Here is a 24867-nt window from a genome sequence, read left to right as displayed (position 1 = left end):
GGCTCGCTTGACCCGTGGAATTTGAAACTTGTTTTGAGTAGAAGATCTTAAGGTACGGGAGGGAACATACTGCTGGACCAAGGAAGATAGATATTTCGGGGCTTTATCCATTTTAATACGGTGCATCATGCAAAGGGCTTTGAATTTGATACGGCTCTCAATTCGTAGCCAATGCAGTTTGCGCAGATGGGTAGAGGCCGAAGACCTAGCAGGTAAGTTACATATCAGGCGCACAGCCATGTTCTGAACCACCTGAAATTTCTTTAATACCTCCTTACAGGCGCCCAGAAGTAGTATGTTCCCGTAGTCCATCCGTGAGATGACAAGGGCTTGGACCACGGTTCTCAGGGTATCCACTGGAAGCATCCATGTGATTTTTCTAAGCCACCTGATGATGGTGGTACAGGTGGCAGAGACCTTTACAACATGTTGCTTCAGTGACAACTGGTTGTCAAGCAGAACCCCTAGATTACGGGCTGATTCTGAAGGGGTAGGTAACGGGCCCATCTGTGGTGGCCAATGTTGTGGGCCCCACAAAGATGTATTGGGACCGAATAGGAGCAGCTCCGTTTTGTCCCCATTGAGTTTTAGTTTATGTCTCTGCATCCAGTTGGAGATCTGTTCCAAGCCAGACTGCAAGGAAGATGTAGGCGATTGATTTTTGGTAGAGAGTGAGTAGACGATTTGAGTGTCGTCAGCATAGGAATATATTGTGAGACCCGCTTGCTCTGCCAAGAAAGCAAGCGGTCTCACATAAAGATTGAAGAAGAGGGGACTAAGAATCGACCCTTGGGGAACACCGTGAGGGGAAGAATAGATAGAAGAAACAGAAGTAGAGGAAAAGACTTGAAAAGTGCGATTAGAGAGAAAACTAGCAATCCAGGCCAGGGCTGTGCCATCAATCCCCACGGATTGCAAGGTGGACAATAGGATGGAGTGGGAGACGGTGTCAAATGCGGCACTCAAATCAAGTAAGATGAGTGCCACAGTCTCCCCATTGTCCACCTGTTTCCTGATGGTCTCAGACACACCAAGAAGCGTAGTCTCCGTGGAGAAGCCAGCCCTGAACCCAGACTGAGAGCAGTGAAGGAGGTGAGAAGATTCTACATAAGAGGTGATAAGAGAGTTCACATGTTTTTCAAGAATTTTAGAATACCAGGAAAGGAGAGAAATAGGACGAAAATTAGAAGGGTTATTAGAATCTGCATTGGCCTTCTTTAGCAATGGAACCACCATCGCGTGTTTCCATTCATTGGGGACTGTAGCCTCCTCCAGTGAGGCATTCAGCATGTCTAAAATGATCTGAAGCAGGTCTGGGTCCAAGGTGCCCATTATTTGAGGGGGCAGAGGGTCAAGAGGTGAGCCCGATTTTATTTCATGTAAATATTTATGGAGGAGCGGGAGAGATATCGACTCCCAAGAATGAATTGGGGAAGTAGTATGAATACCATCATCAGCAACACTGCAGCAGGGGGTAGGAAGTACGGGCTCAGGGATAGTAGGAACATTGGGAGTGGCGTCCAGGATAGCATAGATTTTGTCGATTTTATCCAAAAAGAATTCAGCCAGAACATTGCATTGGGAAGTATCCAAAGAAGGGTCTTTTGGTGCAGAGGACATGCCAGAAAGATCTTTTACTAATTTAAACAGAGCCTTAGGTCTATTTTGGGCCTTAAGTATAGTGCTGTTTGCATGATTAGCTCTGGCAGTGTCACAGGCCGAGTGGTAAGCCTGGAGGGCAGCCTTATAGTTTGATTTCTTAAGTGTGCAATAGTCAGAACGCCATATGCGCTCCAGTTTCTTGCAACTGGATTTTTCCTGACGCAAAGAGTCATTAAACCAAGGGGCTGGTGGATGATGGAGCTGTGACTTATTCCTCTGGGTGGGAAGACACGAATCTTAAGGCTGTATTTAGCCAGGAATTGACCACAGATAACTCCTTGGTAGAGATAATAGGAAACGTTGGTTTAGAGTTGTCGAGGCAGAAATTTAGTTTGTTTATATCCAAACGTTTCCAATTCCTACTAGCTTTATGAGGGTGAGAGCTAGAGGAATTATTGTGAGCTGGTAACCTAATAGAAAAGTTGACAATGAAGTGGTCAGACCAAATGACAGGAGAAGAGGATTGGTGAGTGATGCAGTCAAGGTTTGAGATTATGGGATCCAATAAATTACCGGCTTTATGGGTGGGGCCGGAGTTGTGTAGGTGAAGGTCCAGGGCAGCTAAGTCCTGAAGTAAGCGCATACTAATGGGACAGGATGTGAGATTAAAATGAATATTTAGGTCACCTACTACTAAAAAGTTAGTGGCTTGTAGAATAAGAGGGGCAATGAGCTCGGGAAAGGACGAAGCCCATGTATTGGCCGAACCCGGGGGGCGGTAAATCAGGGTTCCAGTCAAAGTGTAATGCGGGGTGAGAGAAAGTTTAAAAAGGCCAGCCTCGCAATTTGGGAAATCTAAGTCCTCCCATTTACAAGAAAACTCTCTTTTAAATATTATCGCTATACCTCCACCCTCCTTGAGCACACGATTTCTCCCCAGATAGGTGTAGTTATTAGGAAGAGCCATAGCAATGTCAGGACCAGAGCTATTGCTAAGCCATGTTTCTGTCACAAACATGGCGGCAGGATTTGCCGAATCGAGAAGATCAAAAATATCTCTTTTATGTTTTGCCAGAGATCGGCAGTTTATGCTGATAAAATCCATAGAAGAAATTGATGTAGGCATGTTAGAGGGGGCAAAATTCGTGGCATGGGTAGTGGTCCAGAAGGAAGAGGACAGGGAATCTGTGACCGCCGGGATAGAATCAAGAGTGAGGGCACAAGCACGACATTTTAAAGGAGCATCTTGGCAATTAAAGATTGGAGCCAAGGTGCAGGAGGAGGTCTGTAAGGCCAGTAAGTCAGAGCGGGAGTATGTTCTGTGGCCAGGGGCAGATAGAGTAGCCCCTGGTCCCGTCCTGGCACGGACGGGCGCAGACGGACAGGACTCTGGCTTGACTCCGGCGTGATGACGGCGCGCCCGCTGAGCGCGTCCGCTGCGCGGAGTCATAGCCGTTTATTTTTATAGTCTTTCCTCTCGCCCCAAGGGAGGAAGCCCTGCCCAAGATGGCTGCCGCACTAGCTCTGCCCTAACCCCAGGTCGAACAGCCCCAAGATCGGCCGGACCCTCTGAGGGAGGTAGCGCTGGGTGTGGTGAGTAAAGAGAAGATCAGGGTTACTTTTTCAATTTTAAAAATGTCTTGACCCAAAATCGGAAAAGACAATCAGCGTCGCGTTAAATCCGCGCGCTGGGTGCAGGGGGGGAAAGGACACAGGGGGAAGTACAATCAAGGTACACAAGTATTAAAACAGCTCTAGCAAAGGAGTTAAAAGAAATGTAACTGCCCGGCTCAAGCCTCAGGCACCGAATGCTGGAATCTCGCGCCTGGAGTCCTTCTACTATTTTTATAGTCTTTCCTCTCGCCCCAAGGGAGGAAGCCCTGCCCAAGATGGCTGCCGCACTAGCTCTGCCCTAACCCCAGGTCGAACAGCCCCAAGATCGGCCGGACCCTCTGAGGGAGGTAGCGCTGGGTGTGGTGAGTAAAGGGAAGATCAGGGTTACTTTTTCAATTTTAAAAATGTCTTGACCCAAAATCGGAAAAGACAATCAGCGTCGCGTTAAATCCGCGCGCTGGGTGCAGGGGGGGAAAGGACACAGGGGGAAGTGCAATCAAGGTACAAAAGTTTTAAAACAGCTCTAGCAAAGGAGTTAAAAGAAAAGTAACTGCCCGGCTCAAGCCTCAGGCACCGAATGCTGGCATTCGAGACGGCATTCTCTAATTTCGAAATGATCTGCAGTTGAATCTGTGGTAAAATATATTAAAAAATGTTATTAACCACTATTACCAAACAGTAAATCAATAACAGTCGTCAAAAATGTAACACACTACTTGTCATTTTTACATAGAATAATTTTTAGTGCATTGGCAAATTTAGTATTCACAAATAGTAGGAAAGAAATGGAATGCTTCTACATTTTACCTGTGCTGTTTTATATGTGAATCTGATCTAATTTTATGAGCATATTATACTATTTTATTAAAGACACTACACATAACCTGTTTTTGAAGTTGTGTTTAATTTTAAATGAAACGGTTTACATTTTTACTTTTTATTTCCAGTAAATTTTAAAAATAAATGTTTATAGTTCCATAGGCTCAAGCAGGTCAGCTTCCCACCCTATGTCATACAATTCTGACAAATCGGCATCCTCATCATGTTCTTCATCATCCTCAGGATTTAAATCATCTAAGGGATCTACTTCCACTGACGTTTCAATGACAAGTTCAACGATAAGATCGAGATCAACGGATTGCTCATTATCACTCATGGTTGATGTTGTCGTTATCTTTAAAGAAAGAGAACAATGAGATGTTGCAGAGTAAGAGACAAATCTCAGAGACTATAATAGTAAAATTGTTTAACAAGAGTAACATTTTGCAGCTATTATTTAGCCATGTCCAGCGATGCTGAGGAGGTGAGGCCTATGTCCAATTTTTCAGTGAACAGGACTCATCTCTTCTTAACCTTGGATAAGCCTCACCAACTCTGTGTCCCCTGCTCATACTTAAATGTAAAGGGGCAGATTTATGTTAACTGGCGCATCCCCAGGGATGCACCAGTTAATGTGCACCGCTGCTCTGCCACCCATGGTGTGCCGCATTTACAATGTGGAGCACCATTGAGTAAAAACAGCACAGATGCGTCACGCATCTGTGCCGCAAAAGCAGCACATTGCAGGAATCACGTCGTAAGCGCAACATGTCTACTGCAATGCACAGGAGCAAGCCACACATTGCATGGTGCATCACTCCTTATGCCTGTTTCAAACAGGCGTAAGGATTTGATTCAGCAATGCCATAAAGCTGACTCAGTGAAATCTTCTAAATTTCACTGTGTTAGTTTTACAGGGCTTTCATGCAAATAAATGCCCACCCTGCAACAAAACGCCTATATGAAACCTGACGCATGTTTCATGTGATTCAGAAAAGGGGGTGGTTCAGAAAAGGGGGGTGGTGATGAACAGAGTGCCTGAATTAAGCAGACCACTCTTACCCAGTCCAAAGATCAGGGCTTGATCCATCACCGTTTTTTAGCTCACTGCACCATCCCAGCTCAGAACTTGGCTATATGCAAATTAGTCTGTTCCTGTCCCAGTGCATGATGGGAACAGGGCAAACCAAACTACCAAGCCAATTCTTATACTGGGAAGGAAACAAGCTTCCGGGGACCGGTTTCTGCCATTTCAGGCGTCGTCGGCCCGGCTTGCTTGAATCCTGATGGTGCAATGAGCAAGGGACTCACATCTGAGTATACCCTTCCACGCTTATGGTGGACAAAATGATTCAGAAAAGGGGGTGGTGATGAACATGTTTCATGTGGCACAGGATCAAGTTGTAAATATATCGCAACATAGCACATCTTTTGCGCCGCCGCTACGTCACAAAAGTGACTCACAGCGGCGCAAAAGAGGCACACGGCTATCATAAATCTGTCCCTAACGTTTTAAATGATTGATTCAGGATGGAATAAGGTGTGGCCTATCCAGAGGTTTGTTTGAGGTGAGGCCTACTCAGGGTTGCAGATGAAATTTAGGCTTGTTGAAGAGTACAGAGGAGATAATACATGTGCAGGCCTACCAATGAAGTGAGTCATGTCCACTGCACTCTTAAACAAAGGTCAGACCTCTTCTGTGTCCGTGAACAGGCCTAAACCTCATCTGCACAATGTGATTCGTAAAGTTACGAAACACAGGTGATGTAATTGAAAAATGTGGAATTTCTTTTCCTCATTTCACAATCACATCACCTGTGTTTCCTTTGCTTAGTTATCTCATTGTGCTGATGGAGTCTAGCATATCAAAGAGTACACAGAAGTTGAGCACTGTATACAACAATTTTGACATTTACAGAAGATTCAGCTTCTCCATGCCCCCTACACAGTCCTAAATGTTTACAGTTTAAACTGACGGTATCTTGTTGGAGATGAAGTGAGGCCTACCTTGCAACATGGTGCATCTTTTGCATCACTGCTGCATCGGTTTCATGTGGCACAGGACTTTACAGCATGACACATCTGCCTAGATGCATCAAGTTGTAAATATGTCGCCACATAGCAAATCTTTTGCACCGCCGCTGCGTCACAAAAGTGACGCACAGTGGCGCAAAAGAGGCACACGGCTATCATAAATCTGTCCCTAACATTTTAAATGATTGATTCAGGATGACGATAAGGTGTGGCCTATTCAGAGGTTTGTTTGAGGTGAGGCCTACTCAGGGTTGCAGATGAAATTTAAGCTTGTTGAAGAGTACAGAGATAATACATGTGCAGGCCTACCATTGAAGCAAGTCATGTCCACTTCACTCTTGAACAAAGGCCAGACCTCTTCTGTGTCTGTGTACAGGCCTAAACCTCATCTGCACAATGTTATTCGTAAAGTTAGGAAACACAGGTGATGTAATTGAAAAATGTGGAATTTCTTTTCCTCATTTCACAATCACATCACCTGTGTTTCCTTTGCTTAGGTATCTCATTGTGCAGATGGAGTCTAGCATATCAAAGACTACGCAGAAGGTGAGCACTGTATGGAACATGGCTATATAACTCAAAGAATCAAAATCTAAATTTGCCAAGCACACATGGGGGTGTATTTACAAGGACCTTCCACCACGGGGAAATGTCTTAAATTAAAATGGGAAAAATAACATCAAAGGGACTCAAATGCTTTTTAAATATACCCCAAGCAACCTATGAAACTCTATCACTACATATCAAGAAACCTAATTGATTTCAAAAAACGTTTTTAAACACATCATTTAAATCAATCATATACCTACATTCAAGGGGAAATGACTTAAAATGCCCTAAGACACATGAAAGCGTTTTTTTAAGGCCCTTGCTCCATTTTTGGGTCACTTTTAACATGGCTATGTAACTCAAAGAATCAAAATCTAAATTTGCGAAGCACAGATGGGGGCGTATTTACAAGGACCTTGCACTACGGGGAAAGGTCTTAAATTTAAATGGGAAAAATAACATCAGAGACACTCAAAGGCCTTATAAATATGCCCCAAGCAACCTATGAAACTCTAGCACTACATATCCAGAAACCTAATTGATTTCAAAAAACGTTTTTAAACACATCATCTAAATCAATTATATACCTACATTCATCGGGAAATGACTTAAAATGCCCTATGACACATGAAATCGTTTTTTTAAGGCCCTTGCATCATTTTTGCGTTACTTTTAACATGGCTATGTAGCTCAAAGAATCAAAATCTAAATTTGCCAAGCACACATGGGGACGTATTTACAAGGACCTTGCACCACAAGGAAATGTCTTAAAATAAAATGAGAATAATTTACATCAAAAGAACTCAAAAGCCTTGTAAATATGCCCCAAGAAACCTATGAAACTCTAGCAGTACATATCAAGAAACCTAATTGATTTCAAAAAACGTTTTTAAACACATCTTATAAAACAATTATATTCCTACATTCATAGGGAACTGAGTTAAAATGCCCTAAGACACATGAAAGTATTTTTGTAAGACCCTTGCACTATTTTTGCATCACTTTTAACATGGCTATGTAACTCAAAGAAACAAAATCTAAACACTTGACTAAAAGCAACATTTTAAATACACAACTTTCTTCATAGTTTTCTCCCTAAAGCATACTATTCTCTATCTAAATTAAATGAATCTTTTCTCACCTTAGCAAATACTTTATGATTTTCAAAACAGTCTCAAACACACACCAATTTGTCTTTAGCAGAGCAAAAGGTATGCACTCCAGAGGCTGCAGCCATAAAAAGCACAGAAATGCTGTAATTCATCACACATATCTCTCATGTCACCCAATCAAAACTCTTCCCTCACTTTTTTCAAATCAACACCCTTCCCCCTCTGCCCTTTCTGCCTTTTTTGCATAGCAACCACCTCCTGAAAGACCTCTGATGTTTGCAAGTTCACACAACAATGTTTCAATTGAACTCTGAGCTCTCAGTACACCTCCATATCCAGTGCAATGTTTCATTAAATGATTTTTTCTTGACCATTCAAATTACATCTTTCAAAGAACTCATCCATGCACCCTAACTTTCTGTTTTCAGCAATCAAAATCCACCAATCACTGCTACTGCTTCATTAACACAGAAACTCCACAGTTTTTTTCATTTTAAACTCTTATTTTTTCAACTGCCATTTCATTGCCAGACTTCATCTGACTGCAGCAGAACCTTCTCTCACCATGTTTTCTGTCTGGATTGTTGGACATAGTTACATCTACTGGGCTCAAAGGTATGCTGATAACAAAATTTTACCTAACCTCAATTTACAAAATGTGGAAATTAAGTGGATTGGCCACAGAGGATTAAAATGTCACCAATTGATACCATTGGTGAAAACCTTTTTGCATTTGCCAAAACCTGACCTGTTAATTGTGCACTGTGGAGGTAATGACTTGGGCACTTTGACTGGGGTAGGTCTGGAAATGCTTTTAAAGGACACCTTTGAGCAATTGATGGCACTTTTCCTCAAACTGCCTTGGTATATTCAAATATATGCCAAAGACAGAAATGGAGGTGGTCAAACCAATTTTGTCCACAAATTGAGAAATCGAGGAAGCATGTAAATAAGTCTGTTTCAGCTTACATGAGAGACCATGGAATGGGCTCCATCTACAACAATAACTTGCGTTACTACATGCAAGATATCTACAGAGGAGATGGAGTTCACTTCTCAGATGAGGGGAACAGAATTTTCATTCTGAATTTAAGACTGTGCATTGGTACCTACTTATAAGTACCTAAATCTACCATAAACCCAAAAGCTCTTCTCAGAGCTACCCTAACTATGATCACCATAAACAAATTTTAAATGTAACTTTTTTTTACTAATTTTCACCAAAGTACGCTCCCCGGAGCACATATGGACCTCCTCAGCCACCCTCAGAATCTACCGTGCCCCCTTCCACCCCTTCTGAAAATTTTTTGCCCTCCATCTTGTATCTCAATTCTACCGTAATACAAAATGGAGGACTCCCGTAACGCTGCCGGTTCGCGTACCGGTGCGCTCACCGGGAAGCGCTCCATTAAAAAAGGTGGGAAAGTAATTTACAGAAAAACGACTGGAGACACTTTCACCAAATATAGATTAGCTCATACTACATACCAATCCCTACCATTTTCACAAATTTGATTGAAATTCCATTTAGCCATTTAGCCTGTAGACCTCTCTAAATACCCTGAGGTAAATTACTTCACAAAACACATCTGAAGTGTTGGAATTGACAACCAATTAAAATGTTACTTTCATTTTCTACTTTTTTTACCTGACATTTGATTGGTTATGTACCTGAATATATATAAAAAAGAGAGAGAAACACAGCCATTTTGACTACTACTTCCTGAACTACATTGCAAGATCATTTTCACTCACAACTTAAACTTGTTTTTAAAAGGTAAGATGTTATTTTATAAATTTGAAAACATTTTCAGATAGTTATATACTATCCCTCTGTAAGAGTTAGACATTGAGAAAGGCTTCTTTATTATAATTATGGATTGATTTAGGTTTCTGTGGTATAATTAAGAATTTACTTAGGCTTTTTCACAAGCACTTTTTAATAGTACTACTTCACGCCAGAAAAAAGTACCCGTCTGAACTTAAACCCAACAGTGCCCTATCTCTACTGATATATTTATTTTTTATGCAAATTTCAGCACAAAAATGGAAGGAGAACAGAACGTTTCCTTTGAAATTGTCCTAGACATGAACAATGAGGAAATCATTGAACCCATTGACTTGGAATTCATGGATGAATCACGAGACCATGAACTTCTACAATGTGTAGAATCTGTGGATTTCTTACTTCAATATGAGGACGGTCAAATGTGGGAAGTTATGTTCAGTCAAAAAGAAGACATATCGGACATTCAAATGTTAGACGTTCTATTACATTTTGAAAAAGAATCAGAAAAATAAAATTATATTTAATATTAAAAAATTGTTTGAGTCTTTAATCATTTTTATATGTAATTCATAAACTAGTACCAAATTGATTATAATGTAAAGTCAGACTTATAGTATACTGTGCACAATCCCAAAAATAAATTTATATTTAATAATCATAAATACTGCTACTTAAATAAAAAAAAACAAAAAAAAAACAACAAAAAGAACAATCAATAAACATACAATATTTCAAAATATCATAGTCTAGCATTCTTTTTTCCTTATAGTACGCTCCCCAGACCGCTTCCCGGTGCGCGTACCGGGCGCTCCCCACGCAAAAAAAACAAACATTTTTTTTGCCCCGCGGGCCCTTTTAAAGCCTCCACATCAAACCTAGGGGGTCAGGGAGGATCTACTATGCCCCCTTATGGTCATTTCCCCCTTTGTTTTGGCCTCCTCTTGTCTCTCGATCCTACCGAGAGACAAGATGGCGGCCGCTCCGGACTGTTTAGAATGTTGACAGACACCGGAGAGCCAATCAGCTTCGCTTCGCGAAGTTCCGTTACGCGTCAGGTACGCGAACCGGGGCGCTGCCCGGAGCGCGCTTACAGATATATATTTTTTTTGAACGTTAATTTCTCAAAACTCACTGGAGCACATATATTGAGACCTAGCAAAGGCACATCGGGCTAACAGTCCCTACAATTTTGCCAAGTTTCGTGCAAATCCATTCAGCCGTTCGGGCTAAAAGTGAGGCCAACCGCCCTATGGAAATTAACATGGGAAAAACGCGTTTTGGGACCCCCCTTTTTTCTCGGCCCCCCCTTGACGAACCCCCCCCCCAAATTTTCAGGGGCTGCTCAGAAACAAAATGTTCCATTTTCCTGAAAATTTCAGCCAATTCCGTCCACAAACGCCAAAGTTATTAGACATAGAATTTTCAAAAATCCCATAGAGAAAAAATCCTAACTATATATACCTACTGGCGACCGCCAGTAGGTAATATATATATATATATATTAATTAAGATTCGGCATTTGATAAAGGTATTGCTCCGAAACGCGTCATGCCTCAGATCTAATTAAAGCTGCCTCACCGTGCTCCGTTGTGTCCCTCATCTTTTCCGAAACGCGTCTGGTCGTTTTTTGAATACATTTCTTTGATCTTGAAACCCACGGAGTCGGTGCCTGTTTTGAATATTGCTGAACCAGGATTGGATCCATATATATATATATATATATATATATATATATATATATATATATATATATATATTCACAGAAAAAACCATAGGTTATAGACCATATATAGTTAGGAATTAGCATTTACAAAACCTTGAAAATTCACTGAAAAAACCACAGGTTATAGACCATATATAGTTAGGAATTAGCATTTAGAAAACCTTATTTTACTCACACAAAACCATTGAAATTCCATATATAGTTAGTTGCACTAACTATATATCGTGCACCCGCAATCCACTGCTGATGATGTCACATATTACATCATTCATGACATGGTCAGTGACATCACTGATGACATCACTGATGACATCTCAAATGACATCACTGATGACATCACTGATAACAACATCCAGTGATTTTTTGTTTCTATAAAGTTTAAATATGTCTTACATATTGAAGAATGAGTGGATGTGTAAGTGTCTGGACGAAGGATTTAGTAGGTGCATGACTGACTGTATGAGTGAGTGATTAAATGTGTCTCACTGACTGCATGGGTTAGTGACTAAACTGTCTTAATTTGTGCATCATTATGTCTGTTGTTCTGTAAACTGCTGCATGTGTTGATCAGTAGCTATATGAGTAACTATATGGGTTATTGATTGATTGCCCAAGTATTTGTATGGGAGACTGAGTGTGTGTGTGGCTAGCTGGGAGGTGTGTGACTCTGTGCAGATGTATTGCGATCAATCTGTACTTGTATCAATGATTGTATAAGAAGGTAAGTATGTGTTAGTATATGTTTGAAAGTGTAAGGTGCTCTATGTTTAACTGTATAGACAAGAAAATGGAAGTGTCATTGATTCTTTACAGGACTGACTAGGTGTGTGAGTAACTCCATGGATGAGTGGCAGACTGTGAGTGTCTGTATAGGTGTATGAGTGCATATGATAGTGTTGTAAAGATGAGTGATTGTATGTATGAATGATTGTATGGGTGAATGAGTGAAGGTGTGTGTAGACGTAGCAATCAGTGAGTGCGTATGTAGTAACTAGTATTGGTGTGTCAATGGTTTCAAAAATTATACTCTCTTTTTAACACTGGGTGAAACAGAGGTTATATTAAAATGTGAGGAGATGCATTGTATTGTCACATGAATGATATCATCAGTGATGTGGTCATTGATGTCAAGTGAGATGTCATCAGTGATGTCATCAGTGATGTCATTTGAGATGTCATCAGTGATGTCATCAGTGATGTCACTGACCATGTCATGAATGATGTAATATGTGACATCATCAGCAGTGGATTGCGGGTGCACGATATATAGTTAGTGCAACTAACTATATATGGAATTTCAATGGTTTTGTGTGAGTAAAATAAGGTTTTCTAAATGCTAATTCCTAACTATATATGGTCTATAACCTGTGGTTTTTTCAGTGAATTTTCAAGGTTTTGTAAATGCTAATTCCTAACTATATATGGTCTATAACCTATGGTTTTTTCTGTGAATTTCATTGGTTTTTTAACAGCTAATATCTGTAGCTGTAAAATGTATTCTTCTTTAAATCCAAAAATATATTTTATATGTTTATGAATAATTTTTTTTTTTTATATTTTTTTTTCTTCGTTCCCGCTTCGCAAATCGGGAAGCTTCCCGTTAGCTGACCTTGATGCCGCGAAATAGACCGCGAGCCGGTAAACGTTTCTTTACCGCAAGTGCCGCGTTAGAAAACAACATCGTGACGCCTCCCGTCCGCATGACGTTTCACGTTGTCGCGTGATACGTCATATGACGTGCTACGTTAGCGAACTGGTACGCGAAGCGAGTCGCAAAGCGCAGGTTTCTGGAAGCAAACCGGGAGGCCCTGCAAAGCGCTTAACGTAAACACAGCAAGTCATGTGACTTGGTAATAACACTTTTCATTGGTTCATTTCACTTTTGGTTTCCTAATGATGTAAGACTAGGTCATATAATCTAAAATGAACACTTTTGATTGGTTGAGAACTCTTGTTTTTCCCAAATGATGAAAATCCCTCCTTCTTTCCTCACTCTGACTTTCATCATTGTGAGAGAAAGACCCTTTGTGATCACTGAGCAATGGCTTCTTTAGTAGCTTCAGCTGGTGCTTCCCCACCACCTCCACCACATCCAAGGAAGAGTGGACCACCTGCTCAAGTTATAATTCAACAAGAAGAAGAAGAAGAGGAACAGGACGACGAGCACGAAGAGAGGCAGTTTTTGCCTGAGCAGCCCAGGACGTCTCACCGGAAAGAAAACTTCATTTGGCAATTTTTTAAAATTCCCAAAGGTCAGAAAAAAGTAAATGCAAGATACGTAACTTGCCTTATATGTCAAGATAGACTGTCCAGAGGAACCGAGAAAAAATACAGTTTCGGAAACTACACAATGCATCGCCATATGACTAGGTGGCATCCTAACAACTACAGTGCTGCACAGTTTCGGAACGACCTAGATAATCTCCCTATTATGGCCAGAAGATCTGTTGTACCGGAAGTAACGGTACCAGAGGGCAGGGAGATGGTGCCAAATATACAAATGAAATTTGGTGAAGTAAAACACACCTGCGTATTTTGCGATGGATTCATTTCCTACGGAGAAAAAAGCATCACTCTGATCAACAGAGCTATTGACTATCATATGCAAGTTTGTACGAAACGCCCAAAATAATAAATACTTCTTTTTTTGTTTTGTTGCTCCTGTTGAGCCCTTTACAATGAATCGTTTTCATTGCCCCCTCCAAGAAAAACCCAAAAAAATATAAAACTTCAGAAAAATTCAAAAAAAGTAAAAAAATGTTCCGAAAAATAATAAAAAAAATATAAAACAACAAAAACAATAAAAAAAAAAGTTCTTTTCAGAACTACCTCCCCGTTATTAAAAAATTGGTACAATATTTGGAACTGTGCCAACCTCTATTTCTCTTAGTTCGCTTCCCAGTTCGCTCGCCGGTACGCGAACTAGAAGCGAACCAAAAACAGTAAGTATAAGGGAAGGAAACAGACACTTATGTTAAAAGAAAGACAGCTATAGGGGAGTAAACTAGAGATACTATTACCCGTAATCCACTGCTGATGATGTCACATATTACATCATTCATAACATGCTCAGTGACATCATCAGCAGAGGATTGCGGGTTTTTTGGCAACGTGCCTTATCCACGGTTTAATAACGCTGCCTTTTGCTTTATATAAGTTTTCAAATTGTATGAAATATATACCAATAGGTCGTTATGAACCTTTAGGTAGTGCTTTTCTTCATGAGGTCTGGTCGCTTCCATACACATACAGATGTTTCAAAGATGATCAAGAAGTTTATCTGAATGGAGAGGAATGCACTGAGACGCCAGATCATTCACTAATGTGTAGGCACATACAGTTACACGGTTCATGCAACAAACACCGACCAAATATGGCTTGCGTGTTGCAAGGCACGCCAGTTCCTGCTATCATCCCCACGTTCAAGTTGTTGGAAAATGGTAGTTATTTGATGCTCAATAATGAAGATTGTTCTGAGTTAATTGAAAAGGGTCTGCACCTCTGTACGGGTGTTCGCTATGTGAAGCACGAAAGTTTCACGGGCCGAACTCAAGGCCACCTCTCTCTGAGACAAAAGAGCTCTTATTCTTGCCATGCCGTTGAAATCTGTCCCAAGGTTGGTATTTGTGGCCAGATTGAAAACTCCCTATGTTCATGTGTGGCAGGAAATAGAACATTTCTGCAGCAAATAACCCGTTCACTTACTGTTACGATAAAAGGAATACTTTTAATTCAGATTTGCCTTTCAATTTCAGCAAGATGGTTCCGACTATCTTTAACGCATCCTCCACAAAGACCCTGGCGCACTTTTTTAAAGTTGTTACCAGTGGTCTCGTGACTTCATTTGAGAAAATCTTTGGAGTCATCCCTGCTTCCTTTCATTCCATTTTCTCCACTCCGGTTCGTGGATTGGCATTTTTACTTGCATTACCAGCGGACGCTCTTGTGCTTTTTTACATTTTTAAATATGGATGTCCCTCCTATGCAACCTCCCACCCTGCAGCTGCTGACACTGTTCCGCAATCGCATGCTAGAATATTATGGCACAATGCCGTTGGCGATATTAAGCACGGCATATGGATTATCTTTTCGATTCTCCTACTTCACCTGTGTCCAGCCTGTATTTCACTGCCTGACCTGTGATTTCGATTGGGCCATTGATTTGTGTCTCTGCGGACCGGTTTCTCCTGACGTCGACTTTAATCAGCTGATGACTCCTATCATTACTCACGAGTTGGTTTGTCCTGGCGAAAGGATTATGGCTGTGGCATTGATGCATGGACTACTTGGTCCCTGGAATTTACTGGCGGCAGCACAGTCTTTCTTGGAACAGAGCTTTCTTGAAAACCCACCGAGCTGTCCTCTGATGGTGATAGAGGATCCGGTGCTGGGAGAGCACGTATGTTCTTTTCCGCTTTTAAATTGGATGGCTGAACTGTTTTCGGATGAAGACGGTGACTTCCTATTGGAGGCTGTTGCAGCTTATTTTGCATACACAGTTATGTCATAGACCTTTTTCATGTTTGATATGCTGAGTACTAGCATTTCATTGACAATTCATTGACTTATTTGTCAAGTTTTTATTATTTACCTTGCCTATTGGCTTAAGACTCGATAAAGTACTTGGCTGTTTTATTTTTCTTTAGCATTAAATTTTCCTAGTTTTTAATGCTTTACCTTGCGGACCGTCCACATATAAACTTGCAATCTGCTCTCATGAGATGGCACTTCTATTATCTTATTCAGTTCGTTTCCGGATCATGGGGAGGTGTCATCTAGGTCCTGGATATCTTTACACCGTGTTAAGTTAGCATGGGCTCATTACCGGTTTAAACGCCATTTTTCCTTTTTTGCAACTTCTGCACACGACACTTAGTTGTTGCTTTAGCTTTCCACCTAGTAGTTCATCGTGGTTTACATGAGAATAATATGTTATTGCTCTACTATCTGCTTTGCTTGTTAAACTATATCTGTACAGCGAGTGCTAAAGTTTCAAGAACAACACGATACAGAATTGTTATGAGGTCTGATCTCCACGACTTCATACTCATAACATAAGTGCAACTTCTGCCAATTCTGGGCATGAGGCGAGTTTTATATTGCTTTGCCGAACACACATACACAACAGTTGATGCGGTTCACATGAAGTGAGAGCTGGTGTATGCTGATGTGATTCCTTCAAATCTAAGACACTAAAGTATGGGCACGCCCTAAACCAACACAAAGAGACCTTCTTAGCAAATAATATAATATGTGTATTAGGGAGGGTGAGATATAAGCAGCCGCGGGCCGTGGAGGGAGTTACGGTGAGGCAGGGAGGCGGGGAGGGGGAGAAGCAGGGTGGAGCCCTCTCTACCTTGCCCCTCCCCCTCCCCGCCTCCCTGCCCCACCGTAACTCCCTCCACGGCCCGCGGCTGCTTATAAGTGTTGCTAACTCTTATTCATTTACAGCATGTTAACATACTGTCACCATTCGCTTTTTATGTACTAGTAACTATGCTGGTAATTTTGCTACTGATAATATGTGTACTTCTATTATCTAAGATACTACGCCTGAGAAGACGGCATTAGTAAATAAACATTTCAAATACACATGTGTTCTTCTTAACTCCATGTTCTGGTTTCTAAGAAATATATAACGACCGACTGTTCATGAGTTCCACGTATCCTGAGGTACTATAAGTTCATATTCTGGATTGTCTAAACATTGAGAGTTTGTTATATCCAATGTGACACTGTACCTAGCTTGCTAAGGAGTTTTTGATTACTAACGTGAGTTTTGGGACACCCTAATTCGCCGAGGTTCCAATCCTCTGTCCACAGTTCTGTGTGAGAACAGAAACCCTGCGACAGGGGCACCCCCGACCCTTGCTGGAGCTTCATCACACTTGCGATACAACTCCAGCAATGCGCCACCTTTACGGCACAGATACATCACGCATCTGTGCTGTTTTTGCCCCATGATGCGCCGCATTGTAAATGCAGCACACCATAGGTGACGGAACAGCGGCACAGAATGACTAACACATCCCTGGTGATGCGCCAGTCATCATAAATGTATCCCTATGCTTCTTATCTTGTTAGAGATGAACCGCCATATGTATCATCAAAGTTTTTTGCATTTCCTAAATAGCGAACTTTAAGGAATAAATAGCGATTCTTTACCATTCCTAGTTTGCGATTAGCTATTTGCTAATTACAAATTACCCATTCATTTCCTTCATTTCCATAGGGCGGTTGGACTCACTTTTAGCTCGAACGGCTGAATGGATTTCCACGAAACTTGGCAAAATTGTAGGGACTGGTAGCCCGATGTGCCTTTGCTATGTCTCAAGATATATGCTCCAGTGGTTTTTACGAAAATTAACTTTGAAAAATATATATTGGGCTACATTGGCCTATATATATGTTGGAGCCCAAATGTAGCCCAATGTAGCCCAATGAAGCCCAATGTAGCCCAATGTAGCCCAAAGATGGCCGCCAGACACACAAAAAAACAAATGTAGCCCAAATATCAGCCAGATGTAGCCCAACTATAGCCCAGTGACAGAATGACCAATCAGCTTCGCAAACCTCCGTTATGCGAAGCGGAGCGCTGTTACAGATATATATCTTTTTTTGAACGTTAATTTCTCAAAATCCACTGGAGCACATATATTGAGACCTAGCAAAGGCACATCGGGCTACCAGTCCCTAATATTTTGCCAAGTTTCGTGCAAATCCATTCAGCCGTTCGATTATTATTATTATTATTTTTTTTGAACCTCCACATCAAACCTAGGGGGTCAGCGAGGATCTACTATGCCCCCTTATAGTTATTTCCCCCTTTGTTTTGACCTCCTCTTGTCTCTCGATCCTACCGAGAGACAAGATGGCGGCCGCTACGGACTTTTTGGAATGTTGACAGACGCCGGAGAACCAATCAGCTTCGCTTCACAAAGCTCCGTTGCGCGTAAAGTACGCGAACCGGAGCGCTGCCTGGTCCGCTGTTACAGATATATATCTTTTTTTAAACGTTAATTTCTCAAAATCCACTGGAGCACATATATTGAGACCTACAAAAGGCACATCGGGCTACCAGTCCCTACAATTTTGCCAAGTTTCGTGCAAATCCATTCAGCCGTTCGGGCTAAAAGTGAGGCCAACCGCCCTATGGAAAACTCAATGTTAAAAACACGTTTTGGGACCCCCCTTTTTTCTCGGCCCCCCCTTGACGAACCCCCCCCCAAATTTTCAAGGGCTGCTCAGAAACAAAATGTGCCATTTTCCTGAAAATTTCAGCCAATTCCGTCCACAAACGCCAAAGTTATTAGACATAGAATTTTCAAAAAACCCATAGAGAAAAAATCCTAACTATATATACCTACTGGCGACCGCCAGTAGGTAATATATATATATATATTAATTAAGATTTGGCATTTGATAAAGGTATTGCTCCGAAACGCGTCATGCCTCAGATCTAATTAAAGCTGCCTCACCGTGCTCCGTTGTGTCCCTCATCTTTTCGTCAAAAGAGGAAGAGTTCTTGTGCATATGTGGCATGTTCGCCTATGACACGCAGGAGGGACCCTTCCATTAAGCGTCCTCAGCATCACAGGCAACAGTGGCAAAACTTTTTGGTTTTTCCGAGCTATCGGCAGCTGAGGACCGCCACCCGACCTACGAGGGAAGTGAAACTGCTGGTAATGACAGTCCATCACTGTATAGATAGACAAGGACACTGCGCCGTCGTTTCCGGTTTTTGCCCGCAGTGGGAAAGTGCGGCTGGAAGTAGGGGCATGTGAGGCAGCTTCCTGATATCTGGATTGCAAAAACATCCCTGACCTTGCTCTTAATTGGCCCCTCACTCATTGTGAGATATGATATCCAGGCCATAAACATCATCCACCCTGGCCGAACATTGTGCTGCATTGTGGGAGTTGCAGTTTTCCACCGTAAGCTGAATGGGCGGTGTTGAAGCTTATGGGGGTCAGGTGTGCTCACTTCATCAGAAGGAGAGGCGGGACTATTTAAAGACACTTTTTGTAGTCGATTGCAAGTTTAAGATTTGGCATTTGATAAAGGTATTGCTCCGAAACGCGTCATGCCTCAGATCTTGGCTGCTAAGGGGTTTTCCCGTGCTGTGCTGCATATTTGTAAATCCCATTATACATGACGAGTTGACCTTGTCATGAGCACTGCTTATCTGTGCACCATGACGAGTTCACCTTGTCATTAGCATGCAAGTGGTTAAAGCTGCCTCACCGTGCTCCGTTGTATCCCTCATCTTTTCGTCAAAAGAGGAAGAGTTCTTGTGTATATATATATATATATATATATATATCACTTTAGGACATCATATTCATAACAGAGAAAAATCTATGATGATTAAGGAGGAACAAGGAGGGTGTGCCCAGTTTGCCCATCCTTTACTGGTAATGATCTATAGACCTGCACCATCTTTCACCACAGGAGGTCACTGGAGCAATCTCCGGTTTTATGAAGCCTCTGCTTCTGTTGTGTTTATGAATCTGCATCAGGGGATTTGAAGGGAAAGAGTTTCTTGAATTTTAAAATGCAGGCTCTGAATTGCATGTTTTCAAGAACTAGCTGGACCCTCACACGGTAATTACTTTGGCGATGATGTGATACAATACATGCAGGCGTGTCCAAATCCAGTCATCTAGAGCCGGAATCAGGCTAGCCCCACAGGAAACATTTAAATGCAGTGACTTTATTTACAAAGTTGGTGGTTACCATGAAAATCTGGCATGATTGCAGCCCTAGAGGACTGGAGTTGGCAATAACAATAATAATGATGACGCATGTGAACAAGTTGTCTCTGTATGCTGCTACACATGGTCGAATGTGCTTCTAGAGAGCAACTTGACAAGTCATTGATAAGTTATAACATGCCCCTTCATTTTATTATTCACATATCATATTACGATTTCAGTGTTTTATTTAGGTTAATGTACATTAGCAAGGTTATCATTTACACTTAAGAGGTCATTATTGAAAATTCCAGAATTGAACGGAAGGTGAGGTTCCTTACTTGCTCGTACAGATCTTAATTATTTCAATGTGCACATTCCACGCTATTATAAATAATAGAGCGTAAAGTAAAACAGAAAATAACAGTTCTCTAAGCTGTCTCGAAAGGATTCCCGCTGTCTCACTGCACCCACCCAGGGCTCCAAGTGATATCATGCCTTACAGGTTATGGGTGTGGCTGACTCATTGATACAAAACACATCTTCTGATGCTTGATTTTTTTTTTTTTTTTAAGTGCAAGTTCGGATCCTTTTGGTATGCCTAACAGAAATTGCAATTTTACATGAACGCAATGACAGTGTGACTGGAATAAAAACAGAAAGGCAACGACAGAGCTGGAAATTAAGAGTTTATGTTGTTGTGACAAGTGGGCACATCTAATTCAGAGTCTAGCTATTTTTGGTAAATCAAAAATCTATGTGATATTGCACTGTAACTGTCTCTTAGCTCTGTGAATATCTGAAGTTAATAACTTCTAATTTAACTGTACTTTGGGCCCGCTGTTGCGGCGGTCAGGAGATTTGACCGCCGTGCTGGCAGTCGGAAAGTGCTCCTTTACACTGCAGCCCAGGAAAAGGGCCGCAGCTCAAGCGGTCGTGTAAAAGAGCACTTTGTGCACATTCAGGCACCTTGGACTTTGCACCATGTGGTGCATGGCCCACGTGCATGGATGTGTGTGGGGGCACTGCATGTGCCCCCACAGCAACTTTGTAGTAGCCCACAAGGGATAGCAGCCCTGTTTGAGGTCCCAAAGTACCTTTCTGACGTCATTGTCATGGCCATTGAACGGTCATCAAAAGGCTGTCAGAGAGGGACATCATAATCCCGACGGCGGTGCCTGTCTTGGCACTGCATCTATTCGGGATCATGATTCTGACTGCCGCCCCCGCCAGGATCACTGATCATGATCCTGCCAGAGATGGTGGTCTGTCCACCAACAGACAAGGCCCTGAAAGGCCAACATTGTAATGCGGCAGTCGGACCGAAGATCTGTCTGTCAGCGGTACTGCCACAGATGGCCTGTCTGTGGTGGTCTCCCTGTCATCATAATGAGGTACTTATGGCCCTATTGCAATGGCGGGTGGACTTACGTCCTCCCGCCATCCTTATGGGGACTGGGAAAGCCTGACATGCTGTTGGCGTACCCGCAGTAGGCATTTGATGCGACAGCCAGCACTGCGGTCACAATGCCTATATTTTGCATCGCGGCGGGTGCTGCTAACTGCAACCATGCAGGGCCTGCCACATGGTGCAGGGATAAGCAGGGGGGCACCATAGGTGCCCGCCAGGACCTGTGTCTGGAGGCCAGGGGGTAAGGGAGGCCTGCTAGAGGCCCCTAATGTCCCTTTCTGCCAGTCTTTTCATGGCGGGTTCAACGCCATGAAAGGGTAAGCGGAAAGGCACATCGTAATGCCTACAGTGTTGCCTGGCAGGCACCATCTCCATTGCAGGCATTACTATGCCTCAGCCGCACCGACGGGCTCAGGGAGCCTGTTGGATGCGTGGTGGTTGGTCTTGCCAACCGCCAACAAACTGTCCGCCATCCTAATGTGGCAGGCGTAAAACATGCATAGGATGGCGGTGAGACCGCCACCGACGGGCTGTCGGTGGCGGTCTCTACCCCATCCTAATCAGCCCCTAAGTGTACTCAGTGTACTCAGTTATAGAAGATTGTCGGGTTAATCTGACTGACCAAGACTCGAGCTTGTGACTTTCAGTTCATTGCAGATATTAGCAGCAATTATTACCTCACTGAGTTATAACAGGTCTTATCGTATCTAACATCAACTTATCAAATCTGAGAAAAGCAAACTAGTATGTGGAAGCTGCTAGAAACCAGGGAGCTTATTTACAAATGCCTTGCGCCGCCGGTGCATCAGTTTTCCCATATAAAAAGTGACGCTTCGGCGTCGCAAGGAGCTTGTAAATAGGCCTGCAGGTGTAAGGACTATCATGGGATAATGCACCGAGTGTGCAATTCAGGCACATATGTTTAGTACCAGGACAGGAATCCACAGGAATCCAAAACAAATAGAAGGTTTAGAATTGACCAAAAGTGATGCTGTCTTGTTGTTGGCTATGGAGACCTGGACTTTAGGATTACAACTTTTCCCCATCGAAGTCGGACTTGGATGCACAAAAAAAGTAATCAAATGTAATGAAATTAAATGTAGTAATCTGGAGTATCCGCGAATAAGTCAAAATGGTGACATTACATTTTTATAGCAGCCACTTTGTCCAGAGGAGGTTAAAAAGACAGTGATGTTGTTAACTTTACCAGCATGACATTCGTTGTAGGTCTAGAGATCTGTGGGGTGTACAGTCTGGCTACTCTGTGTGTGAAAGGACACTAAAATCAAATGTGATTAAAAATAACGCCTTTGTGCGTCAATGTAAAAAGAATTGGCCCATGACAAAAAAAAGAAAAGATAATGAAATGTCCTCTCAGATATTTACATTTATGTCCAAGTGTAGATTTGTTCCTACTTTTTGGAATTCGCAAACTCATGTGGGAATTCCGCATGGGAACCGGCATAAGGAGCAGGTTTCCATGTGAATTTCTTGGGAATCAATTGCCTTTTTTGGAATCCATAGAAGGGTAACATATTCCCAAATGCAAAATATTTGTTTTCTGCACAGGGAAGATATTATTCATAAACTTCCAAGGCTATCCACGCCTTGGAACGCCATCAATCCCACCTTTTGAGTGGGATTCACAGGTACAGATATGGCCGCATAGGTAAGTGGGCTTATTCCTGCCAGTAACCCCTTTGTGAAGTCCTGGCAGGCATAACAAAGGTAAATTCGGTCGTAAAAGTATGTTTATGGACGAATTTACATTTGAGAATAGGCCTGAATGATGCTTGGAAAAGGTGGCACTGATGTTCTACCTGAAAATAACACTTGACATAACTAGAAGCTATAAATCGTAGAGAGCCATGTTACAAAACACAATTGAATTGAAGAAACAATAGGGCAAATCCATTCTGCACCCTTTGTGCTGCTTCACCTTAGAAATCTGAGCAAAGATAATTTTTCACTATTTGGGAAATGAAAACAATTTTGCTTTACGCTTCCAGCTTGCATATATTAAGGGAGTCCATCTCGCATAACGTGTTTCCTTCACTCCAACAGCAAAAAGAAAACGTGCAAACCCTTCGCTCCATATATTTACCTGGCACAAAATTTAGATGATGTGGCTCAAGTATGGAGTAAATAGTTTTACGCTGTTCTTTTTAATCTGAGGAACTAAAATAGCGCAAAAAGAAGGAAAGAAATTGAGACATCAAAAAGCCTAAAGTAATATGGACGCCAGGTGTTTATCAATTAAGACTCCATCACAGTTCCCACACTTTCTAAACCATGCCACTTCCGATGGACCGTTTCCGGTAAGATGTCCTGTTTGCATGTATGAGGATGTGACCCTATGGTTTTGCACTACGGCCGGCTCACTTTTCTCTTGCCGTCCCCCACCCTTCGGTCCCCAGGGCTGGCGCGTTACATGTAATTACGCTCCCCTGTTATTGTACCCTTGCTGTGTTTGCTGATCCAAAACCCTCCCACCGGGGAGAGAGGAAACACGGCGTTTCCTCAGTCGAGAGGCCGCTTCGGGCTTCCTTCTTACACGCAGTCCCAGCCGGGATGTGAGCAGTTCGTGTCCGCGGTAGGATTCGGTGTGACACCGAACAAGGAGTGGCGAAGAAGGCGCGAGAGGTGTCCCTCTGTCTGTGCGCACCTGACAGAAGGCCGGGCCCCGAGGCTGCATGTATTGATGGCCAGTCTGAGCTGGGAAAGATTCCAGGGCCGACGGAGATGAGGAGTCCGCAAATTGTATCTGGTCAGCAGAACTAACTCTCCCAGGCAGATGAAGGGACTGGGATGGGAGTTCCTGATGGGTTGCACCGCGAGCCTGGCCGGGCGGGAGAATGAGCTGTGCACCACCACCCTGGAGTACCACCCGCACACCCGGAGGCAGTGGGACAGCGAACCCATGATTCGGGTAAGCAAATATGCAAATGTGGACACAATGAAACTGTCCGGCTTTTTAGGCGCCTCTTACTGCTGAGGTGACGGCTCCTAGAGTGACCCAGCAAGGGTGTAAGGGGCCCTAATTTAAGCACAAAAAAACAACCCCTCGCTCCAAGTTGTTTAGGAAAAGACAACCACATAGGAGATACAGTGGACTCTAAAATTGCAGGGCCCTGGTGCAACAGCGCCTGCTGCACTCCATAGAGCTGTGCCCCAGCTTTTTTTAAAGCTGCTAGTTGTGGTAAATGTGGGCTCTGGGGCAGAAGGAGTAACATGGTTACCTAAGATCACACAAGTTGATCAAGAGGAGAAGCTTGCATTTGAAAACAAAACAGAGTTGACAAGTCAGGACCTTATATAGAGTTTGATGGACGGAGTAAAGACAGGCCGGTGGTGGAGGACTTTACTTAGGACAACCATTTGAAAGTTTGGTGTAAGTCTGCCACTGGGGATGAAAGCTTACATCAAACTATAAAAGTTTTTACTTTTCCAAAACCAAACTCTCAAAGCTGGAATTTGTTTTTGGAAAAGTGCGAGAAACATGAAGCTTTCTTCCTTGATGT

General features: G+C 42.5%; 1 protein-coding gene across 2 annotated transcripts in view; it reads left to right on the top strand.

The window, feature by feature from the left end:
* The window catches only part of TNS3 (tensin 3), an 851445-nt gene that overhangs the window by 129502 nt on the left and 697076 nt on the right, over nucleotides 1–24867 (top strand). Inside the window, exon 1 of one of the 2 annotated variants that reach the window (XM_078688176.1) lies at nucleotides 23862–24275. The exons of the other annotated variant lie outside the window; for it this stretch is intronic. Coding sequence (XP_078544302.1) covers nucleotides 24141–24275 — 135 coding nt within the window. The 5' untranslated portion in view covers nucleotides 23862–24140. Of the gene's footprint in view, nucleotides 1–23861; nucleotides 24276–24867 lie in introns of those variants that run through there. 2 annotated transcript variants of the gene reach the window in all.

Source organism: Lissotriton helveticus, chromosome 4_1, assembly GCF_964261635.1.
Source record: "Lissotriton helveticus chromosome 4_1, aLisHel1.1, whole genome shotgun sequence".
NCBI lineage: Eukaryota > Metazoa > Chordata > Amphibia > Caudata > Salamandridae > Lissotriton > Lissotriton helveticus.
This window is presented reverse-complemented; position numbering and strand designations above follow the sequence as displayed.